Source organism: Martes martes, assembly GCF_963455335.1.
Source record: "Martes martes genome assembly, chromosome: 13".
In the NCBI taxonomy this organism is placed as follows: Eukaryota; Metazoa; Chordata; class Mammalia; order Carnivora; family Mustelidae; genus Martes; species Martes martes.
Genome location: NC_137901.1, coordinates 2,441,992 through 2,454,716, shown reverse-complemented (window position 1 = coordinate 2,454,716; position 12,725 = coordinate 2,441,992). Strand labels below are relative to the sequence as shown.

The window sequence follows — 12,725 nt, the reverse complement described above, 5'->3', positions numbered from 1 at the left end:
TTATTTCTGGTCAGATGTCACCCATGCAGATGTCACCGGGGAACCCCTGACCACCTCTGACTCCCCGGGGGATGCCCACTCCTATAGCCATGGAAACAAGGACTGTTTCGGGTTTTCCTGAGTGTGGACATTGGCACTGCTGATGCCTAAACAGGGTGACAGCAGCAACGGCAGAATGGACATGTTTTCATTGAGCAATTCTGTCCCCCATTCTCGTCCTCTCTTGACTCGGAGAAGCTACATGTCCCCAGAGCACTCCAGCTCCACGGAAGCAACGTTCCCAAACCCGCTAACTGCCGATTCATCGGGCCACAGCTGGCAAGAACCCTTCTCTCCTGGCTCGAGGATCTTGCTGAGGAGAGAAGCAGTTACAAAAATAAAGACTCAAAAACTCACATAATTTTTGAAAATAAACCAGGGTTCTGAAACACAAAAATAGCATTCTACTTATATTTTAAATGTCAGATTACATGCTTCCCCCCCTTTATAAGCTTCGCCGGAGCCGACAGCCAGCTACCGGGTCCTTCTCTGCACACTCTGTGACTGGATCCCAGCTGCACGGGCTGCCCAGGGGAAGGTTCGTGTCAATGGCTTAGAAATGGCCCCGTTTGAAGAGTCTATGCCGGGTGTGTACAGCGTAACCCAGGGAGAGCTCCTTGAGTGAGTCGAAGTGCTGCCGACTGTCCCAGGCATCGAAACCTTAAGGACCATCTCCCGGAAGCCAGGGAGCGCCACGTTAAGACGTGACTGTGTTCCCAGCATCCAAGCCCCTTGGCCTCTGTCCCCCTAATCTGCAGGGTGGTCTAGGGTTCCCCAATTTTCTCTTTGTTCTTGTGCTTCCTGTCCTCACCCCTACGCAATCACAGATACTCATTTCTCTCATTCAGTTTCGATGAAAATGAGGAGGAATGACTTGGGGGACCGCAGCACCCCTGCACAATGAGGCAGATTCCTATGTAGGGGAGAAGCCGGGACCAGAACCTGCTGTGCAGGGGGAAAAGCCCAAGTCCTTCAGGTTGAATGTCCTGTTCTTTCCCAGCAGAAGCAGCCAGGACAAGGCCACCGCACTCCGCGGACCTCAGAGCGCTGCCATCCCCATCGCACCGAAAGACGAAAGCGCTTCAGTCTTCCGTCCGGGCAGCAGCTGCCTGCGGCCAAGCTGCCGCGAAGCCCTCCAGCCGCACCCCTGCACAGCTGCGGCAGAGCTCGCGTGTCACGCGCCGAGCCGCGAGGCCCACACGGCCTGCCCGCCGTGCCCGCACACACACAGACAGACCTCCACCCACGGCCTCTGAACCAGCTCGGGGGACGCGGGAGACACCTGCCCCCCTGCTCCCATACGTGCATGTGAGCCCGTGTGAATGTGTCCGCGCGTGTGTGACGTGCGGTGTGCATCAGGTTCCACGCCACCGTGGTTGGGGCCACGCTCCAGAAAGACGGACAAATCTCGTCCTAAGATTCCCCCCAAGATCACACAGCATTCTCGGGGTCCCTGTTGTGTTCACCTCACAGAGGTGCCCATCACCCTTGTCTCTCCACCTGTGGTAGGCCACGCTCTGATACAGTGTCACGTTCCAGATATGGGACCGTGAGATGTGACACCTGCTGATGTCTTCGGCTCTTAACAAAGCTCCCAGGAAAAAGAAACTGAACACTAAGACATGATTTTTTGAAGTAACTTTAAAAACGTTTCAGCTAGAGGCAGGGTTAAGAACCCCGCCTTGGTGTTAGATAGGGAGAAAGGTAGGACCTTCCTATGTATGCTTTATATAATTTGGAAAGTCTTGAAATAAAAATGGCCCAAATACACCAAGTCCACCTAACAAAACATTCCGGTTAGGATGTGCCTGAATGACCTCGACTTCACTAGCTGGTGAAGAACACGCTGGAGTCTGTAGCCCTCCGACCTCCCAGAAGCACGCGTCTCTAATGGCCTCTGCCCTCCAGAATGCTCGAGTCTCTAACGGCCTCCGACCTCCAGAATGCTCGAGTCTCTAACGGCCTCGGACTTCCAGAATGCTCAAGTGTCTAATGGCCTCCCACCTCTCGGACCCAAGTGTCTCTAATAGCCTCCAGCCTCCCAAACGCTGCGTCTCTAGCTGCTTTCCACCTCCGGAGCAATAACCTCTAACCTCCGGGACCACATGCGTCACCTCGATTAGCAGCCCGCCTGCCACCACCATCACTGGTACAGGAAGTCACCTGCCAGACAGCCGTGGGATTGCTTCTCTGGATTCAGGCACGGATGGGGAGGTTCGGGAGGCCCAGCAGGGACTCCACTCCGAGCAGGAAGCCTGGCCTGAAGCAAGGACCTGCCTTTCATTCGACCCTCTAGTGGCTGCGAGCCAGGGCGCTGTGGGGTGGACGGTGAGGACAGGACCACGAATAGGCCTCCTGGCACCTGACACGCCGTAGCTCCAAGGAGAAAACCGGGCGGAACGCAACTGCAAAGCGGAGTTCGGTCACGGCTCGGTGTGGACAGGAGCGGGGTCAGGCTGCGTGATGGGAAGGGACAGCTGGGAGTCTGGTTGTATTTGGCCCGTGACGTTGCTAAACCCAGAGCGTACTGTGCTGTTTTATTTTCCTTCCTAAACACGTCATTTTTTCAGTTAAAAAAATATCGGCAGTATAGCCCTTGGCGGAGGCGAGGAAGCGGTTAGGCTGCCCTGTACGGATTCATGGAGGAGACACGCAGGAGAGGCGGATGGAGGGGGATGGCCACCCCCGAGCCACGGCAGCCGGGACAGGTGTGCGTGAGCGCCGCTCTGCCTGCCGGCGGGTCCCGTGCGCGGGCCCCAGGCGCCTGGACCTGGTCCCGGGGGCGGAGGCTTCGGGAGGGGACGGTCCACCGCCGCCCTGCGGCCCCCGAGTTCACTCTGCGAGTTCTGGCGGCGTGTGAGGCGGAGTGGGCAACGGCAGCTTGACTCGGGGAGCAACGTGGCGCTGTCGAACGGGAGCCCGGGGCCGGCCGGCTCCGCAGAGCAGCGGGTCCCGTGAAGGGGTCCACGCAGGGGGGTCGTGCCTCCCTGGGCCTCAAGCTGGGGCCATTGCTGGCCACTGGCCGAAGCCCATCACAGTTGCTATTTGTGCGTTTGTAAGGTCTGTGTTCCCTCTTTGTTCTGGAAGTCTTTCAGTGTCCTATTGTGGCCCGGGTGGCCTCAAGTGACTCCGAGCCACCGTTTCAGGGTGAAGGCCAGGCCCAGCGGGCTCAGGGCGGGCAGCACCGTCAGGCCTCTGTGACTTGTCGTTCCCCCCTGGAGCAAGTCTCCGCGGGACCAGAGTCCCCCATGGGACGGGCTCTGCCAACCCGGGTTCCCGCAGGCGCCCCCCTCCGCCTCGCTGCGGCCTCCTCACTGACCTCACCTGCGCGCCCCGCAGGGAGGTGCTGGGAACGCACGCCCGTGCCCGCCTTGGAGAAACCTCCCTCAGCCCTCCTGGATCCTGAGCGCTGGGACTCTCCACTGCCTGAACTGCGGAGGAAAGAAGCCGCCCGAGCCTCCTGTGACAGGCCGGTGTGGCCTCGGGGAGGGCGAGCCCCGCCCTGCGCCGGCACCTGTGTCTGCAGGGCCTTCCGCCCCTCCTCGCGGTCGGGGAGGGGGTGTCCTGGGGGGGGGGGTTTCTCTGCAGAATGCACTGGAAGGGGGGGGCAGCCACTCCCCATAGGGGCTGTGTGGCCGAGGGTTCACGTTACAGGGAACTTATATGGAAAAACCACAGACCGTAACCAAGCACAATCGTTTTTATGAAAACGCTGGCGTGAAGGCAGTCTTAGCAATTCCTAATGTCAAAGGACAAAACAGACGCACAGAGTTTTGGAGATATTTTGTCAGTGGGAAGAATGCTTACCCACACCAGCCTGTGCCCACGCACCCGTGCACACGCACGCACACTCACTCCGGGAGCACGTGCACCCGTGTTCTGATGCACATCGCTTCTGCGCCGTTGCTCAGCAGCGGCCCTGAGCAGAGCTTCTCACGAGGAAATGGCTCAGGCTGAGGACAAGTCGTCTGGGAGGCACTGCTCCCTGAACACGACAGTCTGCAAGTCTGCCTCAGAAGAGAGGACAGGGCAGCAGGGGGAGGTGGGAGCCCTCGGATCACGGTATGATCACCAAATGCTTGGCAAGGAGACAGTGGCCACGTGGGGCTCCTCTTCTACTAGTGCCAGGGGGGTGCAGACAACACACAGTGGCAGTGTTGGCTCACGGTGGGAGCCAAACTCCCAGCAGCGGGAGGCAGCATCTCTCCGTCCTGGCTCCCCTCCTCTTGGCCAGAGATGGCCATGTGCCGGGCCTGTGGGCTGGGGTCACGGGACCACTTCTGGCCCACTGAGCCTCAGTGGGAGTGATGGACACTGTCTTCCTGCAGGGTATCTCACCCTCTGGCTGCCCACGCCCATGCACCCCCCGCCCCACGGCAGCAGCCTGGGTCCCTGAGTCACTGCTGGGGGAGACCTGCCTGACCTTGCTGGACTGTGACAGTGAGCCAGACACGGAGCTCTGAGATTCTGGTGTCTCTTTGGTGGGCTGGCGCCGTCCTCCTAACGCAGCTCTTTTCTAAGTAGGCTGGTCAGGAGAGCTCTCGCTGAGCTCTCGCTAGACTTTTGGGCATAAACTGGAAGGGGTGGCGGGCTTGCCACCCAGATGTCTGGGGAAGAGTGTTCCAGAAGGAGGGCACAGCCTGTGCAAAGGCCTGGTGCTCCAGAAAGAGAGAACAGGTGGGTGAGGGAGACAGGGGAGTGTAGGAGGTGCCATCAGAGGTGACTGGGGCCCTCAGGGACCCACAGACTGTGGGAAGGGTGGCGGGGCTCTGGGCAGGGAGGGGTGTGCACTGGGCTGTGTGCTCTGAGATGGTCTTGAGACGAGGCTGGGTGCAAGGGCAGAGGTCCGCATGGAAGCAGGAGCCAGATGGGGCTCCTGGAATCATCCAGGTGAGTGCCGGTGGGGATGTGGACCCCGCTGGTGCGTGGGTCAGTGGGTGAGCGCCTCTTCCATGAGCCAGACAAGCCTGCTAGGGTCCCCGGAGCATTAGAGACGAGCGCTGCCCCCGGAAGAACCCCGGCAACACCCCTCCCTGTGGCCCACGTGGCGGAGGACAGAGAGGCTCTGGGTCCTGCCGAACAGGTCAGCTATCTCTGGACACTGGCCTTTATCGTCTCTCCCAGTACCCACACATGCTGTTACATATCATGTTTCTCTGCAGACTATTCGAGGCGGGATGGGTTTCCCTGGAGAGGCCAGATGTTCCGGGACAGGCACGCCTGGGTGGAGACAGTGGGTGGCCGCGCACACGGCCCCTGCCTCCTTCCCAATAAGCTCCGCCCGGGACAACTTTTCTTGATGGCGTGTACTCCTCACAACGACCCAGAGGCGGGTTGTTAGCACCCCCACTTGCACGGGACACCTGAAGCTGGATGTCCTTCCAGAGTCCGGAGTCCACATGCCGAGTTACTCGGGGATACGGCTTCACGGAAGTAACCGAGGGCCGGGATGTTTGTCCAATAGCTCATGGCGGGGGCGGGGGGGGGGTTGCTGCCCCATAGAACCAGACTTCCCAAGGCCCCGAGCACCCACACTCACCGCAGGGGCCCTCAGGCACTGGCCCTGTCCCCCCGGCCACCTGCCGGGTAGCAGCTCTTGGCCAGAAAGGAGTCTGAGCACCCCCAGGGCCTGCCTGGGAACCCCAAGGAGGCGGTGCAAATCCTGGCAGGTGGGTGTGGGTTTCAAAGATACAAAGTAGCAATTCACAGGCAGGCGAAGCACAGAATAATATGTCTCCCTTGCGCCGCTGTTTTAACGTATCTGTCAGACAGAGACATGACAGCTGCTTCTGTCCTCCGAGGCCCCCACGGTTGTGTCCTGGGAGGCGCTCAGGGCAGGGCCCGGAGCAGGAGCTACAGTCTGGTCTCTGTGGCCCTCTGGCCTCTGTCCCGGCCAGCAGACGCTCATCTCTACATGGTGGGGAGGGGGCAGACCAACGGCTGTGACTCTGTGGATTCTATCTGCCCCAAAGACACACTCCATATTGATTCTGTCGCTGGCCTAGACGTGAACGACCGCTCGGGCAGCAATCAAGCCATCATTAGCAATAAATCAAAGTCAGCATCCACGAGTCACAAGAGCAGGCTGCCGAAAGCCATTCTCGGAGGGCGCTGATGACCTTGACAGAGGGACGGTTAACGAGAGCTCCACAGGAAAGCACAGGGTGGGTCGCTAGCTTTCAATTATTACTGAGGGGAGACAGAATTTTGTATCATCATGACTGTTTCTTACTAATTTTGTAGCTTAGTCTAGTAATCAGGATTGATCAAATAGAAATAATATCGGAAATAGCATCTCAAAACGATTTCCTCACGGAAAGGTCCTGGAAACAAAAAGAAGCAGTTTTTTTCCTCAATGCTGTATGAAAACTCCCAGGGGGTCCTCCCGCCGCACATGTCCTTACAGGTCCTCCCCATCCAGAGGGGCGCCCACACCCCGGTCCCTGGCAGGGTTCGAGGGGTGTGCACGGGCCACGCAGGACAGCGACAAGGTGAGGCCACACGTAGGACATGTGCCTCACCCAGTGCCAAAGTGGGAAGAAGCCCATTGCCCAGTTTATTATAATTTTCCTGTGAAACTAGTCACCACAGCTGCCAGGAAAGTGCCCTGCGGTGGCTGACACCACATGGTTGTCTGTGATAAAACCCGAAACGGGAGAAAAGACCTTACAACTGGCTAAACACGGCTGGGCATCCTCGGACGACCGCATGCGGACCCCTTCTGCCGGTCCCCGTGGGGGACAGGGACAGGGGTGCCGTACACGTGCACATTTGCAAACCTGCTCGTTCACTCTGGGACGTTCTCTTATCTCCCCTGCTTACCTGGGAGGAGACCAAGACACGAGAGATGAGGGCACGGGCAGAAGTAGCACAGCTAACGCGCGGCGGCATTGCCTCCCACGTTCAAGGAGACATTAAACACACGGACTGGGTCTCCTTTTCCGCCGGAGCGGCTGGGGCTCTCCAGGCCCAATGCGAAGTTCAACTATTAGCAATCGCCCTACGGTTCACGTGTGTGGTCTTTCCTGACTCGACCTCGACTGTATGCTTTCCGTGTTTTACTGTCTGTGTGTTCGTGGGAGCTAACTGAAGCTTTGTGAGATGAAGGCACGCGTATACACACGTGTATACTTCAGAGATCGTACTTGTATAAGCGTCAGCGCTGCCAGGACGAATACTTTCTTGCTGAACACTAGACATAGATAATTCCATCTCCGTTATCTGAGCGCTGAGCTGGTGAAGGTTTTCCCTGTGCAGCTCCACAGGAGTCTGTCCCTACAGGCCGTGCGCCCCTCACTTAGCCGTGGGCGCCCTTACGCACCGGGGCAGGGAGGCGATGTTCCCATGACCCTGGGGTCCTGCAGCTGGGATCAAGCTCACCAGATGTGCTGGGCACTCATCCCTTCTGCTCTGACTCTGGGGATGTGGGTCGTGTCTAGAAGGAGCCATACTCATCTGGAAAGAGCAGGGGTGCCCTCTTTTGGGGATTTTGCTCCTTCGTCACTATAATTTAGGGACAGGCTTCTGCTGACCTCAACTGCCTCACCTGCCCTTGTTTTGTGGCTAGCGGACTCTGCACGGAGGGATGGCGACCGTTCTGCCTTCCTTGCCGACTGCTTTTCAAATGACGAGGATCGTGTATGACACACGTGTGGGTGCATGGTGGAAAAAAAAGAAAAAAAGCTCGGTAACCGGCCAACCACAAAATGACCTGGTTCCCCAAAGCTCAGACAACACACAGCTCTCCAGGCTACCGTGTTTTCTTCCTCTTTGGGTAACCAGGCAAACAGTCCTAAGTACAACCACACACTGTCAGGAAAAAACATTACAGGAGGCGATGTAGAAGTGTGCTCGAGCGAGTGGGTCATTTAGATGAAGAGAGATCCTTCACTGGGATTTTCCCATGAAACGAAAAGGTGAAAGTCTTCAGGGCATTGCTAAGTACACGGTTGGCTCTGGCCTTCACGGAGGCTGGGGGAGCGTGGCTGGTTTTAGCTGTGCGCTCTGTGACTCTGTCACCCGGCAGCTCCGGGTACCTGCCTGTAGTCTGCCCCTGGCCGTGACCTCCCAGCCCCTCTGATTCCGTCCCTAAGCCAGGACTCTGACCACCTGTGGGACAAGAGTCTTTGCTGACATTCGCAGAGACCTTGAGGACCTGGATCCTGTAGAGATGTGTCAGGTAAAGGATAAGGTCCATTCGTCCGACACGTGGACAACGTGATTGCCAGGAGCCTGAAGATTATCACCACCTGGTTGCCGATGACTCGGGGTTCATAGAACATCGCGAGACATGGGGTTTTTTTTTATGGTACTTGGGGAACTTTTGTCTAGTCAGGGAAAGTGGGAGGCGGCTGCTGACTTCATCTGGAGTGACATTTGCACAACACTTCATAATTTAAAAAACAAAAGCTCAGATACATTTTCCAAGATTAGGCCGCCACGATCGACAGCCAAGATCTACTGAGCTTCTTTTTCCCTCGTCACTCTGCCATTTTAGACTGGGGTTTCTCCGGATTCCAGGAAAGCATCAGGATGGGGGATTATCGCAAGTTCAAGAACAGATGCCCGCCGTCCCGCAGGAACTCCTGGTCTGTGTTAGTCAGGCCTCCATGGGAGCCGGCCGCTCTCGCTCAGGGTCGCATGCCATCAGGTGGCACACACCTCACACCTCCCCTCTCCTGTGACTCAGCCTGGATTCTGGGTTAGCTGCCCGTGGTGTGAAGGTGACCATTACGGATTGTTTCCTGACCGCGTGAGGGCTGCGCACCACGACCCCCACATAAGCGTGCCCAGTGCTCTCACCAGGGAAGTCACAGGAAACTTCCCAGGCGGCGTCTGCTTGTGCCGCTATACCCCTATGCATATGGCCTCTGCATTTTCAATACTGAGAACAGATTCACAGATGACTCATGTGACAAACCCAGGTTCATGCCAAGATGGAAACGGGAGCACAGTCAGCCGTACGCACGGCTCCGTCTCCAGACTGAGTATCCACTGAGAGGGCCGGAGAGGGCTGCCTTCGAAAAACCAAACCATGCTTGTGCCGACTTAGGGAAACACGTATGACAGAAGACCCTTCTTGCCTGACACGATGTCACAAGTGCGTATGCACACGTGTGCAGAGTGTGTCTAAAAGGAACAGGGGGACAGACGCTGTTGTGAACGATCCTGAACGCACATAACCAGAGGAATAATGAGGAAGATGATGTTTGCTTTCAAATAAGTAAGCTTAGTCAGCATCCTTCTAGAAGGTACTCTTGTCATACAGGAAACCTGGAATTGGACATTTTTATTCTGTCGTTTGCTTTTATGTGTTTAATATACATATAGAATTGGAATATGGGAGCAGAGAGGTCATGTAGAGAAAGAGCTTTGCAGATGGACTTATGATGGAAATCATCGACACTCAGATGCTCCATTCAATTCTGCAGACCTCCTTCCCTCAGAACACCTGCGGTGGCATGTGGCCTCATGTACTGGCCTCTTCTCCCCTCTGGTCCTCTGGTCTTGAGCGATGGGGGCCCCACTACGGGAAGGCAGCGGACGACACTCGGGCATCACCCTCCCCTGCCCCTCACCCCCACCGCCGACCAAGTTCTCAGGAAAACCAATGTGCAGCAGGTGTGACCAGCCAAATGCCGATTCCTCTCGCACGGACCCCACTGGTTTCCACAAACTGATCTGCACTGTTTTCAGCCTCTGTGCCTCTGGGTTATGCTGAGTTTCATGACAGTTTAAGATGTCAAGGGAGTGGGCACTGGTACTTCTGTCATTACTGCCGTTTACTCAGGACGGAATCATAGAAGAGAAGGGATTTTTGAAAAACAGCAAACAAATCAGAGATAGGAAAGCGGGATGGCTTTTCCTGCCAGGGAACTGAAAGTACTGAGAAACCCTTTACTCAAGTAAGTAGCGACCAGGCTAGGGAGAGTGGCGAGGAGGCCTGTCTGCCGTGGGCGTCATAATCTGCAGGCACGAGACACTGCCCAAGGGACACTCCCTCTGGTAGCCAGAAAACCGCTCCCTTTCCCTCCGATAGGCCAGCGAGCTCCCTGGGTCTGGGCATGCTCCAAGCTGCCCCTTTGTTCCTACAGCTTTGGGGGTTCTTGGAGGAGAACAGAGCAAGGCACGCGACAGATCTGCGTTGCGTCTCGCTCAGCCGTGTGATCGTGGCAAGTCATGGCGTACCACAGTCCCGTGGGAAAGGTAATTTTCTTAACGTTAAAATCAAACGAGAAGGCATTCATTCTCTCTCGGAGGGGACTGGAGCAGAAATGCTGATGAGTTGTGCCTGCCAGCGGGCTCCACCAAAAAGTAAACTTTTATAGAAAATGGTTATTTTCAACACCTCCTGAGTCATTCTTTGTGGCTGAAATATCTGGGCTCTGGGACAGTCTCACTTCCTGTTAATTCTGTTTTATAGGCCCCGTTAGGTTTTCCACCCACAGTGGTCAAATAAGTAAAGAAATACTCTACAGCTCGGCTACACCTGGAAAGTCTCTGGAGTCTACGAACGAGACGGCACAAAGCACAGGAACGAGAACTAGATGGCGACAGCTGTCACTGGCCACCTGCGCGGTCACGTCGGGGAGGACAGATGGCGGGAGGCTGACCAAGGGGACTTACCCGTATTCCTATGGCCTCTGCATTTTCAATACTGAGAACAGATTCACAGATTACTCATGTGACTAAAAACTTAAAACTTTCCCCAAATGCGTGCATCTGTGCCCACCCGGCCTCCGGTTTCCTGGTCACATACCGAACACCTCGTTGTCTTCCGAGGCCTCCCGGGAGAGCTGGCGCATGTCCTTCTTCTTGTCAGACTCTCCTGCGCTGCTCTCTCCACCCTGGAAACGAAACAGAGCAAGACCCTCTCTTGAGATCCAGACCTTTGTCAACGAGATGGTTGTGATGCCCTTTTCTTCTTATAAAATGCGCAGTAAATCCCCGTCCCCTGCTCGTCGCCCGGCTGCGAGGGTCTCTGGGTTCCGGCGGGCTTTCCGCCGAGGCCCGAGCTCCCGCCTCTTTGCTCTGCCTGGGCTGCAAACACTCTCTGGGGCCCGTGGGTATATTTTCGTACAAAAGAAACAGAGCAGCACCTGGGTGAAGTGCATCGGCCGATCCTCACGCGTGTGTTCTGGGAGCCGAACCGCCTGGTCCCTGTTTGGGGCGCGGGGGGTGGAGGCGTGGGAAGGCGCGGACTCTGAACCTGCCTTCCTTCAATTCCGATCTCGGCTGCCTGGAAGCCAGGCAGGGCCGCCCTGGTGCCAGAAGGGGCCCTTCAGGGGGCAGAGATCCATGCCGATGTCCCCATGGTGCCGGAGGCCACAGAGGAGGGGTCAGGGGCCACCACGGGGCTGGGCTGCCCTCCGGCCTCCCTTCTGCTCTGTCATGGAGCCCTACCAGCTGCACCAGGCGCAAGTTCGTTTTAAGTTTATATTTTAAGGTTATAGGGTAGATAAGATTTGAGTTTCTTCTTATTTGTTTACTCAATTGTATCTCATTAGTGTGACAGGGAACGCAACTGCAAAAGGCCCTGCCCAGGGCACAGTGGGAAGGACTGTCCCTTCCCTCCGCACGTCCCTGCCAACCGCCGCATGTCTGCACCCCTCCACATCTCCGCGCCCCCCCCACATCTCCGTGCCCCCCCGCATCTCCGAGCCTCCCTCCCCGCATCTCCGTGCCCCCCCACATCTCCGCGCCCCCCATCTCTGCGCCCCTCCCCGCATCTCTGTGTTCCCCCCACATCTCCGCGCACCCCTCCCACACCTCCGTGTTCCCCCCGCATCTCCGCGCCCCCCCACATCTCCGTGCCCCCCTCCCACATCTCCGCGCCCCCCCACCGGCAGGTCCTCATCTCTGCCGCCCAGCACCCCTGTCGGGCCCCCCTGCACACACTGCTCTGAGTCTTGCTTTGGTCTGGTAACAGGGAACACTTGCGGTGGCTTCACGTGGCCCACACAGCACCATCTGACCCGCCCTCGTGGCCACAGCGCGCCCCACACTTCGGTTACTCCCACGAGCACTGCCACCAGGCTCCTGCCCGTGACCGTTGACCTGGTTTGCGATTTTCTCAGTTATGACCAGCACCGCGGGAGCTCACGGGCCACAGGCACAAGGGGACATGCCCAGATGCTGGCTCCCCGCGGCCTCTCTCTGGCCTCCACCCTTCTCTGAGTCACTCTTCGCAAGCCTCTCTCGTTCCCTGAGTCTCCAGCTAGGACGGAGAGACGGTGTCCCTCCCGCTGTACATTCTCCTTCTGAAGAGCGCCACGGGCGCCGTCACCAGGGCCGCAGGCTACGGAGCCGGACTGCTTGGGAGTAAACGCCGGCTTGGCTTTTGTTTATTAACTGTGTGACGTTGGACAAGTCACTTAACCTCTCTGTGTGCTTCGGTTCCCTTTGCTACAAAAGAGAGGAAATAGTGACATTGTGTGGTTGCGTGTTGTGGTTGTAACGAGGGTTAGGAAAGTTAGTACTTGTAGGCGCTCTGAACATACCAGGCACACAGGAACTGCTCTATGAGTGTTTGTTAAGTAAACATGGAAACCGGGAAAAAAGGTGACAATCCTCCCTTCTGCCTTGGCTCTGGCACCCGGTTGCCTCCTCCCCTGGCTTTGGCCTGCTTGGCTTCCCCGCCGCCCTCCTTGAGGGACCCCCGTCCTTTGCTCTGTCGGCTCTGGGAG

The 12,725-nt window shown here is 57.2% G+C and overlaps 1 protein-coding gene across 2 annotated transcripts in view; it reads right to left on the bottom strand.

Moving 5' to 3' along the window:
• MBP (myelin basic protein) overlaps nt 1-12,725 on the bottom strand; it is a 103,609-nt gene that overhangs the window by 54,800 nt on the left and 36,084 nt on the right. For both annotated transcript variants that reach the window (XM_080821993.1, XM_080821992.1), the window contains exon 3: nt 10,799-10,886. In XM_080821993.1, coding sequence (XP_080678119.1) covers nt 10,799-10,886 — 88 coding nt within the window. The remainder of the gene's footprint in view (nt 1-10,798; nt 10,887-12,725) is intronic.